Source organism: Artibeus jamaicensis, unplaced genomic scaffold (assembly GCF_021234435.1).
Source record: "Artibeus jamaicensis isolate MK-2021 breed Jamaican fruit bat unplaced genomic scaffold, CSHL_Jam_final contig_3163, whole genome shotgun sequence".
NCBI lineage: Eukaryota > Metazoa > Chordata > Mammalia > Chiroptera > Phyllostomidae > Artibeus > Artibeus jamaicensis.
Window position 1 is genome coordinate 84,631 of NW_026521735.1, and position 12,491 is coordinate 97,121.

At 39.0% G+C, this 12,491-nt stretch overlaps 1 protein-coding gene across 2 annotated transcripts in view; it reads left to right on the forward strand.

The window, feature by feature from the left end:
- Positions 1-12,491, forward strand: part of ULK2 (unc-51 like autophagy activating kinase 2) — a 141,280-nt gene that overhangs the window by 20,056 nt on the left and 108,733 nt on the right. For both annotated transcript variants that reach the window (XM_037166292.2, XM_053663297.1), the window contains 2 exons: positions 8,935-9,108; positions 10,136-10,209. In XM_037166292.2, coding sequence (XP_037022187.2) covers positions 8,935-9,108; positions 10,136-10,209 — 248 coding nt within the window. The remainder of the gene's footprint in view (positions 1-8,934; positions 9,109-10,135; positions 10,210-12,491) is intronic.

A 12,491-nucleotide genomic window follows, 5' to 3' on the forward strand; every position in this document is an offset into this window, starting at 1 on the left:
GCCACTATATCTACTTGTTACTTTATAGATCATTATGAGGGCTAGCTAAGATTTATATAGAGTAGAAAAATGGGAGTAACAGTATGAACTTCATCAGTGGAGTAATGAAACCAAACAGTAACAGCAACAGAAAACCCAAACTGGCATCCAGTTACTTAATCACTTTTTACAGCAAAATTACCTTATAGCCAATTAGTTTACCACAAAAATGCTTGTGACAAATATATACTACAAAGGTGCTATGGCTAACATATCTGACAGACTGCCACAGTCCTTGTAGTTTCAAAATGCTTGAAAAGACACATAAATGTTATTCTAAAAAAATTGTCTATAGCTATACTGTCTAATATGGTAGCCACTGACTGACCACATGGGCTAGCCTGAATTGAGGTGTGCTGTTATGTAAAATACACAGTGGATTTTGAACACTTCATAGGAAGAAAACTGATTATACTTTATTAAGCTTTTTATATATTTAAATTTTTTTATTGTTTTTTTTTGAGAAACAGAGAGAGAGATCAACTGTTGTTCCATTTGTTTGTGCATTCATTGGTTGATTGTTGTGTGTGCTCTGACCCAGGATCAAACCCGCAACCTTGATGTATTAGAACGATGCTGTAACTAACTGAGTTGCCTGGCCAGGGCCAAGTTCTTTATAGTGATTATAAATTTGAATGATAATATTTTAAATATATTACAAGTTTGATAATGTTTTAGATATATTAGGTTAAATATATACTATTAACATCACCCATTTCTTTTCACTTTTTTTATTTTATTTCTTTTGTTGTTGATTTTTTTTATTGATTATGCCATTACATTTGTTCTATTCCCCCCCTTTCCCCTCCACCCTGCACACCCTCCTCCACCATTCCCCCCCTTTAGTTCATGAAAACGTGTCTCAAGTTCTTTAGATTCTATATTTCCCTTACTATTCTTACCCTCCCCCCTATCTATTTTCTATCTACTGTCTATGCTACTTATTTTCTGTACCTTCTCCCCCCTTCTCCTTCTCCCACTCCCCTGTTACTAATCCTCCATGTGATCTGCATTTCTATGGTTCACTCCCGATCTAGCTGTCCTCTTAATTTGCTTTTGTTTTAGGTATTGTGGTTGGTAACTATGAGTTTGCTGTCCTTTCACTGTTCATCTTTTTTATCTTCTTTTTCTTAGGTAAGTCCCTTTAACATTTCATATAATAAGGGCTTGGTGATGATGAACTCCTTGAACTTGATCTTATCTGAGAAGCACTTTATCTGTCCTTCCATTCTAAATGAAAACTTTGCTGGATAGAGCAATCTTGGTTGTAGCTCTTTGGTTTTCATGACTTGGAATACCTCTTTCCAGCCCCTTCTTGCCTGTAAGTTCTCTTTTGAGAAATCAGCTGACAGTCTGATGAGCACTCCTTTGTAAGTGACTGTCCCCTTTTCTCTTGCTGCTTCTAGGATTCTCTCCTTCATTTTAATCTTGGCTAATGTAATGATGATGTGCCTTGGTGTGTTTCTTCTTGGGTCCAAGTTCTTTGGGACTCTCTGAGCTTCCTGGATTTCCTGGAAGTCTATTTTCTTTGCCAGATTGTGGAAGTTCTCTTTTATTATTTGTTCAAATAAGGTTTCCACTTGTTGTTCTTCTTCTTCCCCTTCTGGTACCCCTATAATTCGAATGTTGGGACATTTAAAAATGTCTTGGAGGTTCCTAAGCCTCTCCTCATTTTTCTGAATTCTTGTTTCTTCATTCCTTTCTGTTTGGTCATTTTTTTCCTTCCTTCTGGTTTACTTCCGTGATTTGAGTCCCAGTCTCCTTTCCATTACTATTGGTTTCCTGTATATTTCCCTTCATTTCAATTAGTTTAGCCTTCATATGTTCCTCTAATTTGTGACTAAAATCAACCAGTTCTGTGAGCATCCTGATCACCAGTGTTTTGAACTATGCATCTGAAAGTTTGGCTGTTTCTTCATCACTTAGATTTATCAGCTCTGGGGCTCTGAGTTGTTCTTGAGCCATGTTTTTATCTGTTTGTGCCTGTTACATATGAGGAATGGAGCCTTAGTTGTTCGCCAGGACGGGGCCACCCAGGTCGCTGGTTTGTGACACTGTATGTGGGGGCGGGGTCAGAGGGAGCAATGGCGGTCCTCTCTGCTCGCCCAGTCTGTCCCACTGCTGGCCCCGCCTGTTTATCTAAGCAGAAATGTGCGAGCCTGCCGCCGTGTGCCGTGCGGTCTCAATGCTCGCCTCTTCACTGGTGTATCTGCACGCAAATGCTCCACTGGCCTCAGACAGCTGCGCCTCTTCCCTTCCCTGTGTCCGCCCGTAGCTAGCCCGCACCTGGGATCTGCGCCTTCAGCTGCTTGCGCACCACCCCGGTTCTGGGATCTTTTTGGCCAACCTCCTCCGCTGCTGGCTTCGCCCGTCTTACTGGTTTAGCTGAGCATTTGGTTGTTTTCGGACTCTGTATTGTCAATTTTCTGTGTGGTTTGGTTGAGTTTATTGTTGTTAAAACTTTGTTGTTTTTAGATTTGGTTGTGTGAGGATGCAAGGTGTTTCCACCTACACCTCCATCTTGGCAGAAGTCTCTTTTCACTTTTTAAAACGTGGGTACTAGAAAATTTGGTTATATATGTGGCTCACATTTCTGTTGAGAGCACTGATCTGGAAGATCTGGAATGTCTTAAAAGTTTAGAGGGTCTAATACCATTATAGCACAACACAGTTATTTAGTCCTTTTATTTGGTTTAATAAAAAAGTACCTTTCACATTTTCAAAATTTAGAAAAATTGCAAATTTAAAATAAAAGAAATTCTAAATCAATTAGTAAGTTGTACTTTAAAGTTAATTCTAGCAGAGCACATTAAGTGTGGCAGCTACAGTTGAGCCTACTCTCTAAGGGCTAACTTGCTCAAGAATTAATTCATTTTAAAGAGTTATGATGTTGGGAATGACTTTAAAATACAGTTGACCCTTGAACAATGTGGTTTTGAACTGTATAGGTCCACTTATGCATAGATTTTTTTATCATTTATTTCATTTAATTTCATTTTTTTATTTTTAGAGAGAGGGGGAAGGCAGGGGGGAAGAGGAGAGAATCATTGATCAGTTTCCCTGGCCCGCAACCCAGGCATGTGCCCTTACTGGGAATTGAACCAGTGACCTTTTGGTCTGCAGGGCTATGCTCAGTCCACTGAGCCACACTAGCCAGGGCTATATTTGTATTTTTTTAAATATATGGTTTGCTCTCCTTATCCCTGGGTTTTGCATATGCAGATTCAAACAACTGAATTGAAACAGTATTTTTTTTGTTTTATATTAAAAACATTAAACAATTTTAAATTAAAGTTGACATTCAATACTATATTAGTTTTTGGCAAATAGCATAGTGGTTAGACATACATATATATTTCATGAAGTGGTCCCCCTGATAAGTCTAGTACCCACCTGGCACTATACGTAGTTACTATAATGTTATTGACTATATTTCCTATGTTGTACTTTATATCCCCCTAAATATTGTAACTATCAGTTTGTACTTAATTTCTTCACCTTTTTCGTCCCCACAGCCCTCTCCCATGTGGCAACCATCAGTTTGTTCTCTGTATCTATGAGTCTCTTATCTGTTTTGTTTGTTTATTTTGTTCTTTAGATTCCACATGTAAGTGAAGTCATATGGTATCTGTCTTTCTCTGACTTACTTCATTTAGCATAATACCTTCTTGGTCCATCCATGTTGTTGTGAGTAGTAGGATTTTGTTCTTTTTTTATGGCTGACTAATATTCCATTGTGCATATGAACCACAACGTTTTTATCCAATTATCTACTGATGAGTGCTAGGTTGCTTTCATATGTTGGCTATTATAAATAATGCTACAATGAACAAAGGGGTGCATATTATCTTTTCAAATTATCATTTTGGATTTTTGTGGATAAATACCCAGAAGTGGAATCACTAGGTCAAAAGGTAGTTCCGTTTTTAATTTTTTGAGAAACCTTCCATACTGTTTTCCTTAATGGATGCACCAATTTACAGGCCCACCAACAGTGCAAAAGAGGGTTTCTCTTTCTCCACATGCTCACCAGCACTTGTTGTTTGTGGATTTATTGATGGTAGCCATTCTGACAAGTATGAGGTGATATCTCATTATGGTTTGAATTTGCATTTCTCTGATGATTAGTGACATTGAGCATCTTTTCGTATGTCTGTTGGCCATCTTTTCATGTCTATTTAGATTTATTTTTGGTGTTTAGTTGTATGTGTTCCTTATATACTTGGGATATTAAACCCCTTATTAGATATCTCATTGGTGAATATCTTCTCTCAATTGGTAGGTTGTCTTTTCATTTTGTTGCTGGTTTCCTTTGCTGTGAAAACACTCTATAGTTTGATGTAGTCCCATTTGTTTATTCCTTCTTTTGTTTCCCTTGCCGGAGGAGATATATGAGAAAAAAAAAGTTACTAAGAGCAATGTCAGAGGGTTTACTGCAAATATTTTCTTCTAGGAGTTTTATGGTTTTGAGTGGTATATTTAGGTCTTTTTAATCCATTTTGTATTTATTCTTGTATATGGTGTAGCAACGTGGTCTAGTTTCACTGTTTTGAGGGAGCTCCCTTGTAGGTAACTGCCTTTTTCTTCCTGCTTTTTAGATTTTCTCTTTGTCTTTACCCTACCAGGGGTGTCCAACCTTTTGGCATCTCTGGGCCACACTGGAAGAAGAAGCGTTGTCTTGGGCCACACATTAAATACACAAACACTAATGAAAATTTATGAGCAAATAGAAGGTTTTAAGTAAATTTATGATTTTGTATTGGGTTGCATGTGGCCCATGTGCCACAGCTTGGACACCCCACATGCTATTCTAATTATGATGTGCCTTGGTGTGGGCAATTGGGTTTATCCTGTTTGGGACTCTGTACTTCTGGACTTGTACATCTTTTTTTTTTTTTTTTCCAGCATAGGGAAGTTTTAAGGCATTATTTCCTCAGATACATTCTCAGTCCCTTGCTCTCTCTACAACTCTGGTACCCTGTGATGTGGTTGTTGTTGTGCTGGATATTGCCCTAGAGATATCTTAAAGTATACTAATTTTTTTAAATTCTTTTTTCTTTTTGCTGTTCTCATTGGTTGTTTCCTGCTACCTTATCTTCCAAATGGCTGATTTAGTCCTCTGCTTTATGTACTCCATTGTTGATCCCTTTTAGTGTATTCTTTATTGCAGTTATAGTCTTCATTTCTGACTGGTTCTTTTTTATAGTTTCTGTGTTCTTTATTATGTTTACTATTGCTTGTTGATGTTCTTAGTAAGTTCCAGTCTTTTGAACTCTGTTTCTAGTAGGTTCCTTGTCTCTCATTTAGTTTAGGTTTTTGTTGTTTTTTTTTTTTAATTTCTCCTATTCTTTCATTTGGGGCATGTTTCTTTGTTCTCCTCACTTTGGTTGCCTCCCTGTGTTTGTTTCTAGGTATTAGGTAGAGCTGCTACATCTCCCCATCTTGGTAGAGAGGATGTAGTGGGTGTCCTGTGAGGCCCAGGGGTACTGTCTCCCTGGTCACCTGAGCCAGGTGCTCCAAGGGTGTTTCTTGTATGGGTTTTGTGTGCCCTCCTGTTGTAGTTGAGCCTTGACTGCTGTTGGAACCCCAATGGGAGGGATTGATCCTCAGGCTAATTGTGAGGATTGGCTATGACCACAGTGTACAGCTGCTGAGCTTGTACACTAGGGTTCATCTCAGCTGGTTCTGGTGCATGCCAAGACCACCCTTAGGGTGTGCTGTTGTGGAGGTATGTGGGAAAGGCCATGATGCAAACCAAGGCCAGCTGCCACCAGTATCAGGCCTGGGCTGCTTAGCAAAAGACACAGGGCTCGCTGAGGCCTGCTGCCACATGCCGGCTGCTGGTGAGGCACAACCCCTGAAAGAGCCTCTGCTGGTACCTGAGCTGTGTGAGGCAGGTCTCAGGGAGTCTCCAGGGTTGGGTGAGTGGTGTTTACCAGGTTAATGCAGATTTTGATTTGAGAACAGTGCTGTGTTTGTGGCCACTCAGAAAAAGGCACAGGGCACACTAAGGCCACCCACTGCCTGTCTGGGGCCGGCAGACCATGGAGAGTTTTTTAAAGAAAACCTGTACCATAGGCCATGATTGGCTGAATGGTGCCAAAAGAACCTCCAGTGGTAGTTTGTTGGGTGTGGTGGGGTCTGAGCGGAGTCATCAGGATGGGGTTTGTGGTGTTCACCAGGCTAATACAGATTCAGATTTGGCCATGTGGGGTGAGAAGTTGACATAGGAAATACAGTGCTACTTGCCAGCTGTATGGGAGGAAGGTTCAACACAGAGACAATGTGGCTGTCCCTTCAACTCTAGCTGAAGCCACACAACTCTCCCCATATGTCTCTGGTGACTTCTGAATGGCTGACCCTCTGCCAGGGCCTAGGGTGTGTGCCTGTAAGTAGATGAGTATGTGCAGGAGCCCTTAAAAAGACATGTGGGTTTCCAGCAGCCTTCTGGCTCACTTGGACAGAGGGAATCCCTGCTGATTCTCACAGCCAGATGTTATGTTTGCTCCTGTCCTGGCCATGGTGCTCTGGGTGGGAGAGCTCAGTGTGGAGCCAAGACCCCCTTCTGTAGCTGAGATATACCTCCCAATTTTCAACTGCCACTTTTGGGTGTGGGGCCAGCCCATTTTGCATCTCTGCTTTTCCTGCCTGTCTCAGTGTGGCTTTTTGTTTATGTCCGTAGCTATAGGACTTCTGTTCAACTTGTCTTCAGATGGTTCTTCAGGTTGATTGTTCTATACTTTAGCTGTAATTTTGATGTGGTGGTGGGAAGAAGTGAGCACACCATTTACCTATTTTGCTATCTTTGGTTGAATTCCAGTAGCAGTGTTTTGGATCTGAGTTTGGGCATCCACAGCTTGCAGGAGGCTGATGGTATATGTTGTCATATATCATTTTATATAAGGAAACTGCGCATCTATTGTTTTTATTATCAGTGGTGGGATCCTGGAATCATGTCTCCCAGTGATACCGAGAAACTAGTATATTAAGTTTTTAACGTGGGAATTTGAGTTTATCGGATTGTGTTGAGAAATGCACATCTCATGTTCATAAAAATATGTGAATTTTTACTACGTTTGCATCCAGAAACAGCCTGCACTAAACTAGATCATTAATTTCCCCCCAGGGGAACAGACAGTGTTAGAATTTGGATTCTGAATTAAATAAATTTTAAGTATATTCAATTATGTATCATGGGATAGAAATATAAGTTCTAAGTAGCTACAGAATTCCATGGATTTTCTAAGCCATAGAATGATAATGTAAATGAATGAAATGGGAAAAAAATACTATCCATTTTAATTGTTGCAATGTAATTTAAGTAAAACATTACAAAAATAAAGCTCCAGTGTTGCTTTGACCCATTCATTAATATGTAATAATTTAACTGTTGCCATTAGCAAGAAAGTAGTTCTGGAATCCTGTACTATAAATTTAAACAATGGTCATCTCAAGGGTATGGGATTGTAGAAGATTTTACTTTTTACCTGTCCCAGGGTATTTGAATTTTTATTTTTTTACAGTGATCATCAGGAACAGAATTCCAAAGAATTGAAAAGTGGAGATAGGTTAAAAATAGCCTCACAGTAAAAAGTATTTGATAATTTTTAAACCAAAAGGATTTATTTTATTTGAAGACATGAATACATAAAGTGCCGTTTAACATGTCATTAAAATTATTTTAAAACCATAATGTTTTACTTGTTCCAAATATTAGTTATTTTCATATCTTTATCTTAATTGCATATAGAAAGGTAGTATAGAACATATTCTGGAATTGTATGGATGATTTAGATAGGGCCGTGGATATTAAATCCCAAATGGAATTTCAAAGAATTATACTGGCTACTTTTAGTTTCATTGCAGTAAGGAGTTTATATTTGTGTACTGACTATATTTGAGTATTTATGTGCCAGACCTTTATCTAAAGTCTTCATGATTGAATATGCTGTCTTGTTTGATTGTCTCAGCAACCCAGTGTGATTAGCCTAGTTTCAGCTTTTTATAGATGAGGGGTGGGCACAGAAGGATCATCTTCCAGAGTCACACAGTAAACAGTTGGAGAAGCTGGGATTTGTACAAAGGCACCCTGACTCTAAACAAAACTTGTTAAGCATTACATAATCCAGCATACATACAGAAACACTGTAGCATTTATTAAATAATGACTGTCCTTAAAAAGAATGTTCCTTCTACCTCTTTATCATAGAACAGGTTAAAACATTTCTTCTGAAAGGTGTCATTAATTATGAAAGGTGCTGTGGTGGGGCAGGTGTGTGGGTGGCAGGGGAGATTAGGGGAGGAGTATGTAGGGACACAGGTCCTGACAGGTCGAAGTGGCAGTAATGACCAAGTATCTCCATCCAAGGACTTCATCTATTTCTAATTTGTGCTGGTATAATGGTTGGAATTGAATATGGACATTTATCCCAGATATTTGACTAATATGAAGAGGAATTTACTTTCTGGTTTGTAGAGGGGACTCATATTTGTTGAGCACCTGCTGTATTAAGAGTAATGGAAGAGTGTGTATTAAGAGTGTGTATTAAGAGTGTGGTGATTGCTGGGGGAAGGGGGATGGGTATAAGAGGACTAAATAGTAATGAAAAAATACAATAAAGATTTTTAAAAGAGTAATGAGAAAGGAAAATAAAAAATGAACACCAGTGAAAACAAAAGATGTAAATCTAAATCAGTTCTCTTTACAACAGATTAATTAAAACTTTTGAGGGATCTGCTGTCTCTTTATAGACTTAAGTTATTAAAGTAGAAAAAGGAAAAAAATGTGAATCTAGTTCTCTCTATGTTCTCCTTAGCAACTCGATTCTATTGATGGCATGTGCAGACAGTATTTGATTTTGTGTGCTAAAATATTTATGTGTCTCTTTCTCCTAGCTAAAGGAACTCTCAGTGAAGATACCATTAGAGTGTTTCTGCATCAGATTGCAGCTGCCATGCGAATTCTGCACAGCAAGGGAATAATCCACAGGGATCTCAAGCCACAGAACATCTTGCTGTCCTATGCCAATCGCAGAAAGTCCAGTGTCAGTGGTGTTCGCATCAAAATAGGTCAGTGTCTGTGTGTTGTTTCATGCAAAGAACATCTTTGAGACTCAGTATTTTTATTTTTATTTTTTTTTTTTTCAGTTTTATTTTTTTATTTTATTTTTTTCCCCCCCTGAGACTCAGTATTTTTAGATAATTTGATTTCAGCTGTGTTAGAATGAGTGATTTTTGTGATGCACTTGGAAATTTTTATTGAGTTCAGTGAGATGCGAACCCTTATTGGCAGCATATGGTAAATTTCAGACAGGGCCAAATGGCTCACGTTAGGAACTCTAAATATGAATCCTAGCAGGAAATCCTGCTTCTCATCAGAGGGAAGCTGAAGTATTGCAGTCGTTGGCAACAAATTAGTAACCCAGATTTTTTTACAACTCATGGGGTTAACATTAGAAATCTTAAAAGACCATTTTATTCAGCCTTCTTATTTGACAGTGTTTTTAGCTCTCATATCTCAAAATTATTTGAAGCAGTTTGTAATGCTAGATTTTTTTAAAAAAACTTTTTTGTTGTTAGAAAAATCATTTCTTAGCAATATTTTAAGAAATTTCTGATGTTATATAGGTTACACCTAACAAAAAAAAAAGACAAGACAGCAGTTTTAATAAGAACTATATTAAAAGAAAAATCATTTCTTAGCAATATTTTAAGAAATTTCTGATGTTATATAGGTTACACCTATATCTTTGGATATATATAGATACACCTATATCTTTGGAAGACAAAGACAGTTCAGTTTTAATAAGAACTATATTAATGAATTATTTATTGTAATTAGTGCTTGCTCTAGCAAAGGTTGGTGGTTTCTCCTTTGTTACAAAACTGGCAGAGTAGTGACTTGTACAGTTGGGGACTTCTTTCTCTTAGCCTTTTAAAATTGAGGTAGCTACTTTTTTCTTTGGTAAACAGTTTTATTAAATGGCTGTTAATTTCTCACAGTTTTTTTGTGCTCTCGTATCTTAAAGAATCTTTATCTGTGTTAAGTGTGAGCAAAAGTATCATTTGTTTTTCTCTTCTTTATTTTGTGGAATAGCGGATTTTGGTTTTGCACGTTATCTACATAGTAACATGATGGCTGTGACACTGTGTGGATCCCCAATGTACATGGTGAGTGAGATTCTCATCTTCCTGTGTTTGCAGAGCTTTAAGCATTGCAGCATGCACATAATGCTTGTTTCCATGCAGGATGGGAGTTTATATTGAGTTATTTATATTTACTAACATTAATTATATTACTGATAATGCTATAATATAGACATATTTTGCTTTGACATAGTAGACTGTAAAAGTCATCCTTGCCCATTAGTTTTTTTTAATTTTTATTTTATTGATTATGCCATTATAGTTGTTCTATTCCCCCCTTCATTCCCCTCCACCCTGCACCCCCCCACCCCTACCATTCCCCCCCTTTAGTTTATGACCATGTGTCTCAAATTCTTTGGATTCTATATTTCCCATACTATTCTTGCCCTCCCCCTATCTATTTTCTATCTACCATCTATCCGTCTATGCTACTTATTTTCTGTGCCTTCTCCCCCCTTCTCCTCCCACTCCCCTGTTGCTAACCCTCCATGAGATCTTCATTTCTATGGTTCTGCTCCTGATCTAGCTGTCCTCTTTGTTTTTTGTTTTAGGTGTGGTTCTTAATAAGTGTGAGTTTGCTGTCCTTTCACTGTTCATGTTTTTTTTAACTTCTTTTTCTTAGATAAGTCCCCTTAACATTTCATATAATAAGGGCTTGGTGATAATGAACTCCTTGAATTTGATCTTATCTGAGAAGCACTTTATCTGTCCTTCCATTCTAAATGAAAGTTTTGCTGGATAGAGCAATCTTGGTCGTAGGTCTTTGGATTTCATGACTTGGAATACCTCTTTCCAGCCCCTTCTTGCCTGTAAGGTCTCTTTTGAGAAATCAGCTGACAGTCTGATGAGCACTCCTTTGTAGGTGACTATCCCCTTAGCTCTTGCTGCTTCTAGGATTCTCTCTTTCATTTTAACCTTGGCTAATGTAATGATGATGTGCCTTGGTGTGTTTCTTCTTGGGTCCAAGTTCTTTGGGACTCTCTGAGCTTCCTGGATTTCCTGGAAGTCTATTTCCTTTGCCAGATTGGGGAAATTCTCCTTTATTATTTGTTCAAATAAGTTTTCCACTGGTGGCTGTTCCTTTCCCCCTTCTGGTACCCCTATAATTCTGATGTTGGAGCGTTTAAAGATGTCCTGGAGGTTCCTAAGCCTCTCCTCATTTTTTTGAATTCTTGTTTTTTCATTCTTTTCTGGTTGGTCATTTTTTCCTTCCTTCTGGTCCACTCCTTTGATTTGAGTCCCAGTTTCCTTTCCATTACTGTTGGTTTCCTGTGCATTGCCATTCATTTCAATAGTTTAGCTTTCATATGTTCCTCTAATTTGTGACTTTAGTCACAAATGAACCAGTTCTGTGAGCATCCTGATCACTAGTGTTTTGAACTGTGCATCTGAAAGTTTTGCTATTTCTTTGTCACTTAGATTTAAGGGCTCTGGGGCTTTGAGATCTTCTTGAGCCATTTTTGGTCTGTTTGCACCCATTAAGTATGAGGAGCAGAGCCTTAGGGGCGGGGCGGGGCCTCCAGGGTGGGGTGGCTGGGTTGTGACGCTGTATGTGGTGGTGGGGTCAGAGTGGGGAAATGGCAGCTGTCTCTGCTGCCTCTGTAGCTGGGACCCACTCGGTCCCATCTCACTGCCCACTCCCTCGTTGGTCTATCTGCGAAGGAATGCGCCAGCCCACCGCCCTTCACCCTCACCGGATCCACCGGTGGCTCACTGGGTCGCACTCACTAGGTCACTCACTTGGTCAGCCCTTTGCAACACCACGCCTGGGATCCATGCATCTGAGTCCATCTGACCGAGTTTCCTGTGCAACTCCACTCCGCCAGCTGCTGGTTTCGCCCCTCTTACCGGTCAGGCTGAAGAATTTGTTGTTATCGGACTTCCGAAAAGTTCAATTTTCTGTGTTCTGGCTGTGTTTTCTGTTGCTAATATTTTGTTGTCTCTAAACTTGGTTGTGTGGGAAAGCACTGCATCTCCATCTATGCCTCCATCTTGGCGGAAGTCAGTTTTTTTTTCTTTTTAATTAGTTATTGTGGTAGAAGTTTTCTATAAAATTAAATTGAAAATAAAAATTGCTGAAGTATGGTCATGCTGTACTTGATGTGTATAAGAAAACCTTTTGGGGATACCCCTTCAGTTCTAGGATCTGCTAACCTTTTGCATGTTGCCTCTCTTGACAGGATCTCTGTCTGTAGAGGTTTTTTTTTTATTAGTGTCGCACTTAAAACTGAAAAAGTTTAGTTAGCTTCCCCTGTCACCTGCACAGTGTCAGGTCAGACAGGGTAGGGCTCTGAAACTTGTGGACT